The following is a 19,121-nucleotide window of genomic DNA, read 5'->3' as shown; positions in this document are numbered from 1 at the left end:
GAGGGGGGCTGAGGTGGGCGAAGGGGGGCTGAGGGAGGCTGAGGGAGCCCCGCCAGCGGCCCCAGCGCTCGCCGCGACCCCTCGGGCACGGCGGGGGGCGCCAGAGAGCGAGCACAACACGGGCCCGCGCGGCCATAGCGGCGCTGATTGGCGGCGGCGGCGGCCGGCAGCCATGAGAGGCGGCCTCTGATTGGTCCGCAGGTGCGGACTCGGGCGGGGCGGGGCGGCGGAGGGTACATAAGGAGGCAGCGGCACAGGCGGCGCGCAGGCGGCTAGGGGCGCGGGACGGGCGCTGCCGGGGTCCGGGTGTGGGCGGCGGAGGGCGACGCGCGCGAGGCTCAGCCCGTGGCGACAGCGGCGGCGGCCGCTCCGGGTGTCCGTGGCGGCAGCAGCAGAACCGGCTGTTCCCAACCATGCTGTGCTATGTGACCAGGCCGGACGCGGTGGTGATGGAGGTGGAGGTAGAGGCGAAAGCCAACGGCGAGGACTGCCTCAACCAGGTGAGGGGCTTTTCTCCGCTGCCCGCCCGCCGGGCGCCAGCGCTCGGGGCGGGGGATGTGGCGAGCGCAGCGGTGACCACAGGGCAGCGCCGAGCCCCGGTGCCCGGGGACCGCACGGCTCCCCTGGCAGCCCGCCCCCCTCTCCCCGCGGCGGGGCCCGGACGCCAGGCGAGGGGCGGCGGTGGCGCGGGGCTGGGCCGTGCGGGGGCGGCCGCTGCGGTGGGGGTGGGGAGCGCCGCAGTCTCCCCGCTTCTCTTACGGTTTTGGTTTCTTATTTTCATTTTCCGGGTTTTTCTTTTTTTCCCAACCCCTTCTCCATGTTGAATGCAGAAGGTGCTGCATCCCGCGCCACGGGGCTCTGCAGCCCCTCTCCCGTGGGAAGCGCAGGCCCGGGCCTCGCCACTGAAACCCGCTGGAAGTGTCCCCGGGAGGGGACAGGAGTGAGGCCAGGGGCGGGGGATGTGGCGCCCACTGCAGCCAGCCCGCTCCATCCGGGGCCGAGCGGGCTGGAGCTGCCGTCCAGGTGCATTCTCGCCTTTCCGTCACCACCGCCTCGCTGTGTCTGCGGTGGCTGCCGTGGGGATGCTGGGGGGAGACAGCGAACAGTCCGGTCTGCCGGTGGCACCTAAATAAAACTTGTGCGTGACTGTACTTCTTTACTCCTCCTTGCCCAGCAAGTGCTGTTGGCTATGATGTAGAATCCGCTGACCCTCTGAAGTTTCTGTCCTGGTGGAGAAATTTGACCGTGGAAGCCCATGTGTATTTTGGCTAGTCCTTGTTTATGCTTGGTGCTTTTTTCTTTTGTATGCAACCTAAAATCCAAGTGATTAAGCCTTTGTATGAAGGTGCTAACAGCAGGATTTTGTGTGTGCGTTTTAAGTGAGCAGTCTGAAATACCACTTCAGATGTTACTTTTCATTGTCGTGTAGCCTGATTGTAAAGAATCTTATTCTTTCAGGTTTGCAGAAGGTTGGGGATTATAGAAGTTGATTATTTTGGACTGCAGTTCACTGGCAGCAAAGGGGAGAATCTATGGCTTAATTTGAGGAACAGGATCTCTCAGCAGATGGATGGTTTAGCCCCTTATCGATTGAAACTGAGAGTCAAGTTTTTTGTTGAGCCACATCTTATCTTACAGGAACAGACAAGGTGAGTAAATATGGTTTGAAAGCACATTTAATTTAATATTTTGTTTCCAGTTTTTGTAACCTAAAAAAGTGATTGCAGGTTGGTTTTATTTTTTTTATCATGTGGTAATTTTGCTTGACTTTTCTATGTAGTTTTAAAGTCTTAGTGTTTTTGAAGTTTATTGCTTTTTTGAAGAAAAAATTTAAATTGGCAACATTAAGCTTCGTGTAGCTGCCAGTAAGCAATGAGTGTAATTTTTTGAGCACTTAGTGCTGGAACTGGAAGAAACTAAGTTACAGTAGCAAACTTTTCATATGGTATTTGTGTGTCCGATAGTAACCTCTGTTCTGTGGTGTTACTCTAGGTCATTCTGAACCACTAGTACAGAAAGGCAGGAAACAATTCCTCCCACAGTGCAAAAAAAACTTGCTGAATTCCTTTTTGTCTGGTATTATGTTACAGTAACTTTCATATAGCTACAGGCCCTTAGAGGCTACAAAAGAAACAGCTGTCTGGCTGCTTCTGTGGCAAGTCCTCTTAACTAAATTGTTCTACTGTTATTAAATCAGAAGGAATAGTCATCTAAGATTAGTAGGGAACAGTTGCTTTTACTCCTTGAGTTTGATTACCACATGAATTACAACAGAATTGTCTTTAAAGAATGCTGTACACGTGTGTATTTAATGCTGACCTTCCAACTATTTTTTCCTGTTCGTTTTGGATAGTACAGTTAATATGAATAGGGCCGATTGAAATCTAGTGTCTGTATGATAATGCCAAAACCCATTTTCACTACTCACCTGAACTTGTTACTCTCAGAATCATTAACTTAGTACTTTCAGAATTAAGACCATGAGTACAAGATGGTGCTTTTCCACAGAATGTCTAAAGAACTTGGTCAGAGGCTAACAGTCTGATTTGGTGTTAATTTCATAGGAGAAAGGTTTTGAATTTTTTTTTGATCTCATGTGTAGGGGAGAGGCTTTTGGGGGGCAGTGGTTCCAGCTCATCAATATGGTTGAAGTTTTCAGAATGCTGTGGTGGTAGACTGTAGTTGTCCTGGATAATAGTTTCAGTCAGGCAAATGCATTTAAACTGAATTCCAGTTCTGATATACTTTTATTTAGGAAATAATTTCTGCTATCCATGGCATATGGTGGAGTATTTTCCCTTAAAGAAATTCTATTTAAATATTCTTGGTAAGTATAAAACCAAATAACAAATGGGATTTGAGTTGAACAAAAGGAGCCACACAATTTCATACCTGATGAGGCAGAAGAGATTACCCTGAGCATGTCGGATGTGTCTCTGCTCACAAAGCAAATCAGGGTGAAAATCTGAGGAAACCTCCAAGTGGCATTTTTATGCTATCATTGATGAATGCTTGTTCAACTTCACAAGGCTTTTACAGATGTCTGTGTCCCTGCCTTCAACACTGTCAATGCAAGACCTGGCAGGAGGTGGAAGTTAATAGAGAGGTTGAACTAGTGAAACATGCCCCAAGGGCCTCAAATACTGGCTTGTGTAGCTAAAATGTAACAGAGTTTATACACCTACATCAAAGCAGCAAGTATTTCTCCACTGTAAAGATGATTTAAAAGGATGTAGGTGGGGCAAGCTTTCTTTTATGTGTTAAGATTGTTCTGAAACTAATATTTTTAACAAACAATTTAAAAATTAATCTGGGTTTAAGCATCAGAAAAGATATATTAAAACCAAATACAAGTTTTATGTCAAGTTGTAATAACTGCCTTCTAGTTGAGTAAGCCCAGTAGTCCATATGTAGCTGGTCTAGAATTCCAGCACCTGTGGTAAATGTCTATTCTACTGGATTGTTGACACTGAGTTTTAGTAGAGTGGCTTTTTTTTTTTCTACTTAGGTCTGCTTGAGGATTTACATATGCATGTAACTGTGAATTCATACTTAGTTTGTGTGTAAAGGTGAAGGAGAAGATTAAAAACTTGTAAACATGTTGCAAAACTTAAAACCAATAGGTATATTATAGAATTGCAAGGGTTAGCTGTACAGTTAAAGCTGTCACATTGTTTCATCTTTATCTGCAAAGTCTTGATGAAGAAAGCAATGGGTATCCTTAGTTTCCTTTAGCTGTTGTGTCCATATTTGATGTATGGGGTGTTTCTGGCAGAGCTGTTGCCTTGTGGTCCTGTGTGTGAAGACCACTAGGGAAGTTTTCCAGTCTTTTGCTTGCAGCTTCTGATCCTGTTTTTACATATAAATTAGATGCATGTTGAGACCGCTTTTGAAATCTGAGAAGCTGCAAGTAATTCTAAATTTTGTTGATGTGCTTCATCATGATTATAATGGCAAGCGTTGTGACTGAGTTACCAGGTTTTTTTCTGTATACTTAGGAATCTTTGCCAAGCCCAGTTACAATGCTTCAATAGAGACCCTTGCCTTGCGCTTGAGTTTAAAACTCAGGTGTATGTTTGTTTGTAGCAATTTAATGTTCAGGTTTCTACTTGCTGTGAAAGCAGATCTGGCAACAGAAGGTCGACCTCTGCTTCTGTTATCTTTATCAGCCCAGAGGAAGATTGCAGCCAATTTTAATATTCTTATACAAGGCAGCCTTCTTGCTACAGAGTGCAAAGACAGAGCAGGTTATAATTTTACCTCTGACCACTGTGGCAACAAACCACGTTCACTAAGTGTTTTGGGAATCTGAGAATTGCATGGAGAAACTGTTCCTACTGCACTTTTTTTACAGGGTTAAAAGCAGTTTATTCTTCTTTGGATCTCAAGTTTTAGGTTTTTGTATTTGACTGCCTGGTACTGAACTGCACCACATGATTTCATAGTTTAGAATTGTTTTCAATGGAATGAAAGTGCTTCAGTGCAAAAATGTCATTCAAATTTAATCTGCTGCTGTCAGATTTACGAACAAGTCAGATGTGAGCAGTGTGCTGCTTTAGAGGAGTTTGAAGAGCTAGTTATAAGTTTTCTTTAGCATAGAAAATCACACTGTCTTGAAAAGGATCGTTATCTCTTTGCTTAAAGACACATGTGATAATCCAAGATCGAGATCATAACTCTGGTTTGTGTCTTGTTCATTTTCGCTGTTTTCTGTATTTCTTTGATAGGTCGTGCAACAGTTAGGGGTGGGAAAAAAGCAAACCTGCTTTTCACTTCTTTACTGAATGACTTGTGGGTGGTTCCTGTATCAAATGTTGTGAAGTGTTGAATTGCAGTAAGGAGCTAGGGCTTAGAGAAAGGATTACACTTCGCTAATCGGAATTTTCAGGAGACTTTTGCCGCGGGTGGGGCCGGGAGGAGGTGCCCGGCAGGGGTGCGGGCCGGGCGGTCCCGCCGTGCCCGGCGCGGGTGTCCGCGGGCAGGGACCGGGAGTGGCCGCGGCCCGGGAGCCAGCTCCGGTTTGAGATATCGCAACCCCTGCCTGGGGTAGAGAGCTCCGGGCATCGGCCACGGGCTGCTGTGGAACGTGGAGCAGAGGAGTCTGGAAACTTTTACCCACCTTTCGCCGGGAAGAGTGTTTGCCGAGCCGCCCAAGAGGCCAATGGTGCCCGGCAGAAGTCTGGGAGAATGGTGGGTTTAGGTTTAAATTTAGCATTATTTGTCTTGTGTAGCATGACTGAAAGTCAAATATTCGCATGTAAGCTACAAAATATGTCAAATTCTAGTGAGCCACACAGTATCATGAAGCATTCAAAAGATCTGTGTTTTGCCAACCTTGAAAGTGGCAATTACTCTTTTTGAGGTTGTTTAAAAGTTGTGTGATGTTTGCCAGTATTTGAATTATATTTACAAAGTACACTTTTTTGCTGTGTTGTCCAGTTGTATTGATGAACTAGTTGAAATTAAGAATGGCTTAAATCTCTTGAGGAGTCAGATACATACAACAGGATGGTTTTCTTGCATTTTATCCTATAACATTGGGTAGCCAGCAGAGCAGTGGTGTGGCCTTTGTTACAAGGCAATGAAAGCGTGTGTGATAGACAAACAGATCCATTACACTCACCCTAGTGTCAAAGTCAGAGTTAAATTGCAGTTGGTAACCTTTTATCTAGTCTGTTATGAGCAAGGGTAGCCTTGTCTGCTTTTAAAAACAGAATTATTTTCCATAGATTTAGAAATATTTATCAATATATTTTTAGGGAGAACAATCATACTTTTTAGTTTTGATTTTAGACTACAGAGCAGTAAATGTACTGCACAGTAGGAAAGAGCATTAACCTGTGGTAAGGAATCATACCCCAGAGAGAACAGGTAGTTCTTTGGGAGGTATGCCAAGATTCTTGCCAGTAGTCTGGCAAGAGAATGAGGTCTTTTGGCTATGCTTCTAGGGGTCATTAGTCATGTGAACACTCCTCTTTGGTAAAGGATTGGGGTTTGTCACTTCTTCCACTGAAAGCTAAGTTTAGAGCCTAAAATTTTTAGCTACCTATTTGCTCTGTTTCCCTGTCTTGATTAAAAAATATTAGTAGAAACTACTAGTAGTAGTGCAGAGCCTTGATTCCTAATGCGTATAATTGTCTTCAATGAGTTACAAAAGAAAATATGATCTTGTGTTACATGTACTTTTTATAGTATTTTTTGTGGAGTTCTTACTGCCAGTTCATTTGGATGAACACTAACAGGGGATTTCCCCCCTCTTGGAATTCCATTGTAGTGAAGTTCTGATGCCTGTTTCTGGTAGCAGTGTTCAGTATTGTCAGCCTACATAAATTGCTTCAGAGGGAGGCAAAAAGCAATTAATGTGATTGATATCTGGGTCTGGCTTTGATTTGATAGCTATACTTTTTCGTGAAATGGACCATCTGCTGAAATCTTGCAACCTCCCCTTTCTACAGTTTTTGTATCAAATTATTTACATCCAACTGCAATACATTAATCACACCACATTTGATTTTACTGAGTGTTTTGTGTGTGCATAAATCTTAAATTGTATGCAGAACATGGATCCAAAAATAAGGATGCAAAATGAATATAAAATCACCAGTGTAGCTAATGCTTGAAGAAAATCTGGTCTTATTCTAGTTGTAAAACTGCCCTTTGTTCTTTTGGAAAGGAAGAAATCTGTCTGGGCAGTGACTGATGGAGTGTAGCTTTGGCAAACTTAATGTGTTGCCCTCTAGTCAGTATGTTTATGTAGTGTTTTGAGCTACCAAACTCAGAGGAAATGTTCCACAATTGAATACCCAAGTATGTCTAGGTAGCATGGGGTTCAGAGGGGCAGAAAAGGTTATTTTGGGTTACACAGACTGTCTTCTGTGCTGTTGCTGTCACGTGTGGGAAACTTGGGCTACAAGTGCCATGGGAAGTTCTCTTTGTCCTTAAAGTTGCCACTAGTTGATCAATGTCCCAACATGTCTGGCAGGTGTTGACTAGGAGTCACAAAAATTGATGGGCAAAGTTCAGAGTGGTGGAGATTTAAAGAGTAAATGAATCCTTGGCAAGGGTAGTAAAAAGCTGCAGAATGTGCTAAGAGAATGTTGGGGCTGGGGTGGGGGGTAGGAACAGTCAGATGTACCTTTGGTCTGACTTCACTTTTCAAATTTGCAATGTGTAATACTAATGTATTGGAGTGCAACTGAAGTGTTGCTGAAGCAACAACTGAAGCAGAAACAAAAACATTTTGTTTCTTATATGGTGGACAAACTTCATGTTTTCTGCCATCGATATTGGAAATGCAACCTTTAGGGAACGTAAAAACAGTTCAGTTTTTAGTTTTAACAGTTGATTGTTCTAAAACTTGCTAGGTAAGAATTCCATTAAGTCTGAAATACTACTGCTGAAATAATTCCTTGGAAAAAATGTATCCTTTTACTGTACAACCTGACTATCTTTAGAGGTGAGAAAAGTCTTAAATTTTTTTTATCATCTCTAAAGGTTCCAAGAGAGAGACAGGATGGTGGATTGTGTATGAAGTGATTAGGTGACAATCTAATTTACAAAAACTTACATAAATCCTTTCTTGTAACTAATAGTATCTATGATATGAGCAGGTTTTCTACAAGGCAGTCTGTTGGGTCATTTAGAATTTGCAGAATTATATCTGCATCGAGGATCCTGATGCTTTAGTTTTGCTTGACTGTATTCAGCAATAAAATCACATTCTGAGGCCTTTTTCTTTAAGTATCAAAAGACTTTGTTTAGTTTAGTGTAAAAAAAATTAGGTCTGTGTTTGTTATCAGATTGTGGCTAGTATCATGTTTTGGACCTTTGAAGAGGACTGATTTTACAATGGATATTAATATAACTTTGAAGGAGTGCACTCTGCAGCTGGATGGGCTAATCAAAACCGCTTTTTCTGATGTCTTCGTAACTCTCACTGTCTTTCAGTTCCTAGGTGCTTTTTCTTCATCAAACACACTTAGAGTCTAAACAAACAAAAAAACACCAAGAACAAAAAAAAAAAAAAAACAAACCCACCAACACACACAAAAAAAAAAAAGGCAGCAGAGAATTTGCTACCTGAACTTTGGTTCAGGGCAGCTGCTCTAACAGGTCAGTGTGAAGTCATTCACTGTCCTGTTATGGGTGCAGTTTAGGTAATTTAGGTGCAGATGGACTGAATTTGCATAGCTAGTTACTTTGCAATAACTGTCCTTTATATGTGCTGTTTGTTCTATTTATCAAAAAAATGCAAAGTAGCTGAGTATTTGTGAGATGTTTTCCCTTACGTGATGTGAGCCAGTTACGGGGAAGTTACTGCACATGAGCTGACGTGATGCTACTTCACATTGTGCCTTAAACCCATTTGTCTTCCTATGCCATTACTGGCTTTGTAGTAATGGAATGTGACAAGCCATGCATCTGCTGTATCTGTTTCTGTAATTCATCTGTACTTGCAGGAGCAATATTTTGGTTTTCAGCTCCCCTTGAGGTGTCAATAAGGTCCTCCCAGCAAGAGGAGAACTCTTAACTTTACCCTGTGTAGTCAGTGCTGTCATATTAAAAAAAACCCTGAAGATACAAGAATTTAGGTGTGGTAGTTGTAAATGTGTTTTAGCTAATGAGGAAAAAATGTCTAATCTTCCTTTGAAATCGTTTAATTAGTACTTAAAATGACTGGAAATCCTGTTCTGGTGTTGTCAGAGGATCAAGAGTGCATAAGAAGCTGTTTATTTAATGAAATGTTGATTGGAGTTAGGGAAAGGCCTACTATTTGTATTTATTTTGGCCCTAGTGTTTTCTTAATTTATACTGAATTCTTTAGATTTATGGGCTGAACACAAAAAAGAGTCCGTACAATAAAGTAATTTTAAAAGGCCACACATATGCCCTTCTGGGCCTCAAGCCCAAAGAGCTGTGGCTCTGCAAGGTAGGAGAAACACATGGGAGCAGAGGTTTGACTCTCTCTCAAAGAAAAAAAGCCTAAAGAAGGAATAAGCTGCTGAGAGTGGACACAACTCTGCCTGAAGGTCTGGTCCTCTTCCCACCTAAAGTTGTGTCCTGCACAGTGTGAGGACATTGGCTTCCACCAGACCCCTCTCTAGAACTGCTGAAGGGTGTAGGTTGATGTTTAGACTTGAGAGTGATGCAATTAAGCACTTGCATCGCAACTGGCATGATGCTGTAGCATGACAAATGGTTTGCAAAGGGAAGTGTTGGAGCTGTGAATTCTTGCAGGAAGTGGACTGTAGGAAAGCTTACAGAATAAATTAATACCATTTCTGTTTTGTCCTGATTCAAAAAGTTGTGGATATGAGGATCTTTTGGGCTGGTATCTTCTTAGTTGCAACAGTTAACCAATAGAGCTAAGAAAGAACACAACTTTTGCAAGTTCTGTAATCGCTCATAATGCTGAAAAAAGTCCTATTTGCCTTGTTGTGCAGAGGAATTATAGAATGCTACCACAGAATATATGTAAGATACTCAAAATTCCAAGTGGAAGGAAAGCTCATCACTTACTAGAATCTTCAGCTTCAGTGATGAGAGGTTAAATACAGAGCTTCAGTAAAGCTTTTCTTAAAAGTAGATTCAACTTCACTTTAGAAGAGTAAATGTTGGGTTCCTGTGGAAGCCAAGACACATCCCTGTGGGTGCTAGGCTTCCTTTATTGCAAGATTTTTTTCTGTGATACATAGTTCTCCATCTGGCTTCCATAAATATGTTTAGCCTTAAATGGTAAAAAATTTATATTGTGTCCCCTGAAGGAAAACAAGAATGATCTGTAGAAGTTAGGCCAGCCCATAGGGGATAATGACATACTGCTCTTAATGTTGGTGAAAATGTTGATTTGTCTGTCAAGTAACCTATTAAATAATTAAGAGCAGCTTTTTGAATTTTCAGCAAGCTGTCAAACCTGTCTTGGTCTCAAGTGCAAAAGTTGGTCTGACGAATGCTTACACCATAGCTGTTTTTCTATTTCATTCCCCAATGCCTTTTCAGGTATTTCAAGTTACAAGTTAATCCTGTTGATGGCAAAAACACCATGGCTGGAGTGGCAGGGGCATTTCCCGTGTGTAGAGAGAGTATGGCTTCCCTTCTTGCTTAACAGAAGTGTGTATATTTTCAGATACTCTTCCCAAATTTGCTTTTGTGAAATGAATAACTTGTAAATCACAACAAAAATGTAAACATGGGAAACTAATTGATATCTTTCATTGATGTTTTACTCACTAAATTGAAATTGCTAAGTGGCCTTAGGAGTTAAAGCAGCTCTTAATCTTGAGATAATCAGGATGATGGTGAAATACTCTTTTCGTGTGGTTTTAGATGCCATCTTCAATTGTAGCTTCATGTTTAAGAGTAAGTAAAGAATAAGATGGAGGCCCTTTTCCTTGTGTCAGGCTTCATCTGCTTGGTGCATTAATTGCAAATTCTTGATTACCACATAGCTGAGATGTTACTTGTTACATGTCTTGATTACAGATGTCATGTAACAATTTGTGTGAGCAAATGTTTCTGATTGTGTTGCAGGCATATGTTTTTCTTGCATATAAAAGAAGATCTTCTTGCTGGTAATCTTCAGTGTTCTTCAGAGCATGCAATTGAACTTAGTGCATTGTTGGCACAGATGAAGTTTGGAGATTATAACCAGAACACTGCCAAGTACAGTTATGAAGAGTTGTGTGCAAAAGAGCTCACGACTACCATTTTGGAGAGGTAAAAAGCATAATGATGTAGTTTCCTTTTTGGAGACCAACAGCAGAAGATTTTGTTATGCATTTAATTGCTGGTGATATAGTGTAAATGAGTAATTTAACAGCAATAGCTTTAGAGTTCCAAATCTCCAACCTGAATGTTTGATGTTCTGATTTCAGTTAAATTTTTAAGCTCAGTTATGAGGTGGGTTTTTGCTTGTTTTTTTCTTATGAAAACTCTGGTAGGTGAGGTGAGACCTGTACTTGTGAATAAAGGAATTTATTTGGCTTAGTACCCTTTTTCTGAAAAGTCAACAGAATTCTGAAACATCTTCATAGCTCCTGAATATCAGGAAACATTGTGTGTCATACTTTTCTGTACTGTTTGCTTTAATTATAAACTTAGTGGTAGCTCAGGGAAATATGTTGGGGCTGGTGGTGTTATTTGGAAAGTTTTGATTACATGTAGCTTTTCATTTCTAAGCAAATGCACAGTATTTTCTCCTTGACATTCTCAGGATGTTTTCGTAATTCTCAACTATTTCCAGTTCATAATTGCTGAAAATCTATAGACAGATAAAGCAGGTCAGGAGCATTTACTAATCTGTTTAACTAGGTCATCTAAAAACCCATGGTAAAACAAGCTGCTGACAGTAACAGCAGATACTTGAATTATTTCACCTATCCCTAATCTTTTTATCAACAGCATTATTACAAAGCACAAGGAGCTAGAAGGTCTAAGTCAAGCATCTGCTGAATACCAGATTCTACAGATTGTTACAACACTGGAGAACTACGGGGTAGAGTGGCACTCAGTGAGAGATAGCGAAGGGCAAAAACTCCTTATTGGTGTTGGACCTGAAGGCATATCCATCTGCAAAGATGACTTCAGTCCAATCAACAGGTATGTGTTTCCTGGAACTGTTTGCATGATCAATTTTTCAAAAATATGAAGCACACCCCTAGTTTTCACATAAATACACAAAATGGCTCTGAGAATTACTAAAAGTGACTATTGGGATGTAGGGTCTGAGGACAGTACCTGCTTGTAATCAAGATAAACAAGTGACCTTAATCTTGATTTTTATATATATTATTGAGGCAGCATCTTCAAGCAGCATTGCTGACTACCATCAGAAGTCATTTTAACTTCTGATAAAAATGCACTGTAATAGTTTGTGAAAAATACCCTAATCCTTTACTAAAGGATAACCTTTGTATTTTTGACATTAATTTATAGGATTGCTTATCCTGTTGTTCAAATGGCAACTCAGTCTGGAAAGAATGTATATCTGACTGTTACCAAGGAGTCTGGTAATAGTGTGGTTCTCTTGTTTAAGATGATCAGTACAAGGGCAGCAAGTGGACTCTACAGAGCAATTACAGAGACACATGCATTTTACAGGTCAGTATTGCCCCTAGAGTCATGTGCTGCTGCTCTTCTCCAGTGTTTGATCTAAGTGCTTAAGCAGCCAGCAGTCTAACTGCACTTTGGTAATACTCTGCAAAATTCCATTCTCTTTGCAGCCTCTCTTTTCCTCTTAAATCCGGAAGCTGAACAGGTTTTTGCTAACTTTCCATTTTGTGGGGTGGGAGTAACAAGAAAAGTAAGCAAAATTTTCCCACTGTGAATAATAACATTTCAGAGTATAAACTTTTTATGTTCCTTGATGCTTAATAAGCAATACATACATACATACATTTTTGTTTTTTGTTCCTATGTAAGAGAGGGAATGAGAGCAGTGGGGAAGATCCAGTCATTCAGAATGTGTAGATCCTTTATTTGGCTCCTTCAGTTGTTAGGTTATCTGTATGCCACCGTCCCATCCCATATATTTAAACCTTCTTAGAGTTCTTCTGTTCTTGCTCACATGCTCAGGATTTTGCTTCATGCCAGCAGCTATCCACTGTCTCTGTCCTATTGTTCTTTGAGGGTGGGGTGCTATACTCATTTGTTGGTGGGCAACCTTTCAACCCCCTTTCATTCCTACTGTGGTGTCCAACACTGAACAGTAAGACTAGTTGTCAAACACACTTAGCAGTGTTTTCTTAAAATTAACTACCACATACTAATTTCAGTTACTTCTTGATCTTTGTATCTGCTTATAATTTTCTGTCCTTTGCAGTTTGATTTTAATTTAAACAGAATTTTAGCTTGGCAATAGCGTTTGTCCATAAGCTTAGATCTTGGACCTTAGGCCCTGTGAGGCTGTAGTCCTTCTGTTAGGTTTGTGTTTTCCTTCCTGTGTTGCCTAGAGATGTGATATACCTTAATAGGCTTGTGAAGATTCAACTGGATCACTGAAATATGTGACAGGCATGGTTAGGGTAGCTGAAATGCACAGTGGCAAATACAAATGTCTTAATTCTCTATACTCCATTTACACTGGTTCCCTTCAAAATGGCATAATACTAGCATATAAAGTACTGGGTGGAAATTGGGTTAAAAACTTACTTGACTCTATAATAAAAATTGAGAGCCAAAGACTCTTAATTGGAATTCTTTAGGGCAACATTTGGAAATGCCATACAAAAAGGTGTTGCCAGGCTGAACTGTGGATTAGGCAACTGCTTTCTTTTTGTTAGCATAATTCTTTTAAGTCCCTTTCATAGGCTGACTCCATTTTACCAGACACTTCACATTTTGAAAATGTAAAGTAATTGTCACTTTCCATTTTACACTTTTCAAAGGAGAGTTTTCATGCAAAGATTATTCAAGAGCTTAAATATTACCTCAAACTGTTTCATTTGCTTTAATTTCAGTGCTGTTACTTCAACTTTGGGAACAAATTACTGTAGGAGCGTTCTACTGGTATTAACTAACCAAGTTTGCATTTGTCCTATTGCTTTATAGGTGTGACACTGTCACCAGTGCTGTTATGATGCAGTATAGTCGAGACTTAAAAGGTCACCTAGCATCTCTATTTCTGAATGAAAACATTAATCTTGGTAAAAAATACGTCTTTGATATTAAAAGAACATCAAAAGAAGTTTATGATCATGCAAGGCGAGCTCTTTATAATGCTGGCATTGTGGATCTTGTTTCAAGAAGTGATCAAACCCCACCAAGTTCCCCTCTTAAGTCTTCAGAAAGCAGCATGAACTGTGACAACTGTGAGGGTCTCAGCTGCCAACAAACAAAAGCCCTGCAAGAGAAGCTGCGCAAGCTGAAGGAGTCCATGCTTTGTATGGTGTGTTGTGAAGAAGAGATAAATTCAACCTTCTGTCCCTGTGGCCACACAGTTTGCTGCAAGTCCTGTGCTTCCCAGTTACAGGTAAATGCAGTGCTATTAACTGAGTTACCAATTTGTGTGGAAGGTTTGATTTTTTCTTTTTTTTTTTTTTTTTTTTTTTTTTTTTTTTATTTTTGATGGTCATGGATTAATATGTTTCTGTTGATTTTCTGGTAAAAGTACTAAAATTTTGTTTGTGGCAAACTAATTTCAGAGGGCATTTTGTTTAAATGATGTGCTAATGTAATTTGTGGTGAGGCTCAGAATGAGCTGCATGCTTCTCACCATACCCTGTCTTAAATATGAGATGATGGAAAAAGTGCTATTACTGCGTATGTGAAGTCTCCAGGAAATGCAGAGACTCTCAAAATACAAAGTAAACTAATTTCCCAATGTTTTTCCTTTCCAGTCATGTCCTGTTTGCAGATCTCGTGTAGAGCATGTCCAGCACGTGTACTTGCCAACCCACACCAGTCTTCTCAATCTGACTGTGATATGATCTACGTACACACTTCAAATGCATCATGTACTCTTCAAACTGCACTAATAAGAAATGCAACCATTGATTGTGAAGGAGGCAATCACTCTGGCACCTATCCACAATCCGAAGCAAAAAAATACTGCATTTTTTAACATAAATATTCTTTGTTCAGCATGTCCAGAATAGTTTGGGACATCTTCTGAGAGTAGAAGTGTAATTGATTCATGTTCTTTAAAGAATGATCCATAAGTTTGTAGCACGGCAGTGTTGCCACAAAGCTCAGTAACCCTGGAGAGATGTGGTGTACACATGCAGATGTACCTGGCAAAAGCAACACAGCCTTTTCTTTTACATGCTCTAAATCCTTTTTAGTACAGTTGCACTGTTTATTTTAATAGTAAGACTTGCTTTTACACATACCAGTTTAGTAAGGCTCATAGCTTCTGCTTTTAGTAAACTGCTTTTAAGAGGAGAGATCTCTTTTTAAAAAATTAGTTCTTAAACTGAAGTTACAAGGCTTCACTAAGCAGCTGTGCTTAACTCAGAATTCTATTAAATAGAAAGAATTCTGAGAGAATAGCTTTGGAAAGGGAGGACAAGATTGTTAATCTTCAAGTGTTGAGGGTGGGTCAGGAAAGTCTTGTGGTTGCCAGTGGCCTGTGGAAGCACTGCTATGGCAGTTCATTCACAGCTCTCAGTGGGCAGGGTACTCCCAAGTTTCCCACAGTCCACTTCTGGCTGGTGGTCTTGGAAGCTGCAGGCAGCTGCTCTTCAAGTTGGCTTTATTTTTGGAGACTGATTTTAAACTATTAAACATGCACCATTAATTTTTAAGAGTTTTGTATAATTTTAAATGCTTTCTTCAGTTAGCATCTTTAGCAGGAAATTACCTACCCAATAAAATGTTTTTGATTTCCACCCCCCTACTTGGGCATTTTGGGCTCTGTTTTCCTAGTGTCTTCTCCAGGGTACAGAGAGAACTGGAGACGATGTTTGGGTGCAATACTGGCTTAATCAAAGCTAGAAAAGTACACTGTCACTTTACTGAAATTCTCTGACTATACTTTTCATATTGCCTTAATGTAGCAGTAATGTGTGTTTATGCATCTGTTTCTTTGCACAGACATTTTGTCAAAATATTAAAACTCTACTTTTTTATGACACATTAGCATATAAACCTTACTCTAAGAGGGTATTTATTTTTTCACTTTGTAAAGAAAATTTTGTTTCCTCATGAAGCAAGAGCTTTGTCCTATATTGTAGGCAGCTTCTGTCTTTTTTATATTCAGATTAATAAAGGACTTTAAAAATCTTTGTGTTATTGCTGTTTTGTTCTGAAATTCATCTGAGGCATTACTAAACTGAAAACACAATGTAGTATTTTTGTGTTTAGAGTCTTGAATATTTTGTCACGTTTGAGGTAATGAGGTTTTCTCAAGTGCATGCAAGGAGGGAAGAAAGCTGACATTTGTTACAGACAGTGAACTTAAAAACAGCTGACATAGTCAAACTGTAGCATAGTCTTCCAAATTGACCTTGTGAATTGACCAATTGACCGTTTTCTACAGTAAATTGCCCCAAATCTGAGCCAATATACCTGGAGGTATATTACAGGGAAATGAGAGAAAATAAAAAATGCAGCTTGAGAGTAGAGGGTTGGAGTTTCAGTAGTCCTGTCTAGCAAGTTTTTAATTACAGATGTGTTGGTGTCAATGGTTTAGTTGGAGCTATTCAGACTTGCTAACCCCTTTTACATTGTTGGAGAGATGGTGCTTCGGCACTTCCAGGGTTGTGCTGTGCCACAAAAAGGAAGGAGTGGCACAGCAGAGAAGAATGTCCAGCTACTGTACCAGCATACAGTGGTGCTTGAGCAAACCTTTGTGTTCCAAGATTACAACCAAATTATGTTAGTAACATCTAATCTATTATCTTATGGCAGCTGGCTGAAATGGATTGTAAATTAATATAAATAGATGTTAATACAGAAACCTGATTTAAAGCATGCAACACGATCAAGCTGTTAAAATAGGCAAGCATGAACTCTTGTAATTAAATTGACTGTGTAATTAGACCTTGCTTATAAAAATAATTCCAGTAGTTAGAACTTGAATCAAGGTAGGGTTTGAAACTGCTTATATGGCAGTGGTGGAATTTGGCCAAATCCTGTGACTTCTGTAAACATCCCGTTTAGTGTTGGAAAGCTGTGCAGGCACCAACCCAAGCTGTGAGGTCTGGGTGCGGGCTGTGCCTGAAGCTGCTGGGAACCTGGTTTTGTCTTGGCAAGCAAAGTGTGCAGCAACAAGTGAAGGCTGATAGGCTTGGGCAGTTAGGAGGGGTCTTTGATAGGTAGGGGTTTGTGGTTTTTTTAATGAAATGATGTTACCTGTTCTGAGAATTGAGCAGCAGCCCACCTCTGCAGTGTTGTAAATCACTACAAAAGCCTCGCTTGGTTTATATGTGAGAAAAAAATTCATGTAAATCAATGCAAGGATAGCTTTGATTTGTTCACAAACTTCTTTTTTCAGAAGCATTGCTTGAAATGTAGTTGACCATGCTGTGCTAGGAAAGTTTTGCTTAGCCATCCAGCACTGCTGTGACTTGTGTTGCTCAATGTTTGTAGGTCAAGTATACTTTATTGCAAGGAGTACCAGTGTCTTGTCCACATGAGCTGCTGAGTGCTGTAAAGAGTGTAAAGGAAACAATAGGAAATCTTGAACTCTACATGCCATTTAGTCATACTGCAGAAAAAGTCAGGTCTTGTTTGCTGAAATGCTGTTTTCTCCAAAGATGCTTTAAATGTTGCAATGGATGGCAGAGGGAGGGGGAAACCCCCAAAATCCCAAACTAGAAAACAGCAGCACAGTTTGTGGGAGTAACTAGAGTGTGTGTCCTTTATGCTTCTTCCTCAGGAGCATTGATCACAAAGCTTCATTTGGCACCTCTCACACTTAAGTCAGCTCCTGTACCAATATCTGCTACCCAAAGCTGGTACCACTTGGCAAGAAAACTCATGGAACATTCAGTTTTTATTTATCTTCAGAATTGCCGAGCAGCTGTTGTAATCCCATTGGGTGTGTGCAATGTCACTTTAAAGTGCTATAGTCTCAAATTTCCCCCACAACTACCTAAAGGGGAAAAACTCACTTTGGGAGACAACATGACTTGCTGGATCAATTTGAGCCAGAGCTTTGCTACTGATACGCACCTCCTGAGGGCAGAACAGCATTTAAGAGCAGCCCTGTGGGGAGGGGGTTCCACGCAGGAGATCTGGAGAAGATAAAGTACTGACATTCTTGCATTTGAGTGTTATTAATAAATGACAGGGCTTTGAGATTCCAGACTTCCACCAGTATCTCCCTGGCTTTTAGCCTCCCCTTGTTGTACCAAGGTCTCTGTTTCTGGAGAACTCACTTGGTAAGGGGCTCCAAAGGCAGCATGTTGAGATGTTCCAAGCTACAGCTGTCACAAAGACTCAGCTCCATCCTCCAGCTCACAGTTGCTCATTTCAAGCTACATACAAAATGTGCAAATGCTAAAGAACTGTAGAATGAAGACTTCTGTATTTTTTAATGATTTTGATTTCTTCCCCAAGTGCCATAAAAGCATGTACACAGCAGCAAGCATATATGTGGAGATTTATTTCCTTGCTAAATCAGCAGTGTTGCCTTCCTAAGAGAATGCCCTTGGGGGAAAATTCTCATCTGTCAGCCTACGCTGTTTCATTTCACAGCAGTACGCTGGCATGTTGATCAAAGATGGGGAAAATAACAGCTCAGATTTCCTGTGTATGCTTTTGAACAACAAACTCCATGGAGTGTTAAAATTATGAATTGACAAATTTTAGCTTCAGTAATGCCTGGTCAAACATCCTTCTGGAATCACCACTACCATTTTCAGTGAAAGAATGCTGTAGCGCCAGGCAAATGCTTCAATCACTTTGTGCCCTCAGATTCAGCCAGCTGGAGCCTGTTAAATCAGAACGTCAGAACTGACAAATAGGTTTAAAAAGTAAAACTGTGGAGGGGAAAACCCCCACAACCTGGGGTACACTGCTAGAAGAAAGGTGGACTTTCCAAGGCAGGGCCTGAGCACAGTTTTGCTGGAGGAAACTTGGGTGGAGGCTCCCGTTATGGGGTCCAGGGCCGTGGCTTCCCATGGGACAGGTGGCTTGATAGGACCACCACTGATCCTTAGCAAGAAGGGCTGGGTGGGATGCAAACTAGGAGAGGCAGGAGATAAGGCATGCTGAGGCAGGCAAGCCACTGCCAGGCCAGTAATTCCCCAGGAAAACTCCCACTGGAGCATTCTCCAGACAGGCCACAGCCAAACCTCCCTGTCTGCAAGGAGCCCTGAGCATCACATGACTGCAAAGGTAAGCACCAGCTGGGATCCCACGGTTCAACATGGCCTTCAGCAGTACTGGGTGGTAAAAGCAACTGTGGTTTCTGGGTCTTCTGGTTTCCTGCAAGGAGGATATGAGCTAGGAAGAGGCACCAGGAGGAGTGTTGAGGAGGGACACTCAGCTAAAGGAGTCACTGGTTGGTGCAGTCGTAGGAAAATGCAAATTATGACAACTCTGAAAACTCTCTCCATGTGAGAGTGGGACACGAGGGATCCAGAAGATTGAATAGGGCTGGTAGCCCTGGGTGCTCAGGGGTGGTGAGCAGGGTTCAGCATGACCTCTGGTTCATGCCAGGATAGGGGACATTTGGA

General features: G+C 41.2%; 1 protein-coding gene across 1 annotated transcript; it reads left to right on the top strand.

Moving 5' to 3' along the window:
* Window positions 1-282: 282 nt before the first annotated feature.
* Window positions 283-15,720, top strand: MYLIP (myosin regulatory light chain interacting protein). Its single transcript, XM_084204864.1, has 7 exons — window positions 283-500; window positions 1,459-1,649; window positions 10,531-10,716; window positions 11,401-11,598; window positions 11,935-12,099; window positions 13,549-13,969; window positions 14,337-15,720. The coding sequence occupies exons 1-7, from the start codon at window positions 414-416 to the stop codon at window positions 14,424-14,426; spliced, it is 1,338 nt and encodes a 445-aa protein (XP_084060990.1). The 5' UTR covers window positions 283-413; the 3' UTR covers window positions 14,427-15,720.
* The last annotated feature ends 3,401 nt before the right edge of the window (window positions 15,721-19,121 follow it).

This window comes from Fringilla coelebs (assembly GCF_963513975.1).
Source record: "Fringilla coelebs genome assembly, chromosome: 1".
In the NCBI taxonomy this organism is placed as follows: Eukaryota; Metazoa; Chordata; class Aves; order Passeriformes; family Fringillidae; genus Fringilla; species Fringilla coelebs.
Note: the sequence above shows the minus strand (reverse complement) of the source record. Positions and strands in the feature narration are given on the sequence as shown.

Excerpts from the sequence above, each read along its gene's own strand:
- MYLIP (XM_084204864.1), top strand. The coding sequence starts at position 414 with ATGCTGTGCTATGTGACCAGGCCGGACGCGGTGGTGATGGAGGTGGAG. Across the intron at positions 11,599-11,934 it reads GACTTCAGTCCAATCAACAG|GATTGCTTATCCTGTTGTTC; the intron begins GTATGTGTTTCC and ends ATTAATTTATAG. Across the intron at positions 13,970-14,336 it reads CCTGTGCTTCCCAGTTACAG|TCATGTCCTGTTTGCAGATC; the intron begins GTAAATGCAGTG and ends TTTCCTTTCCAG.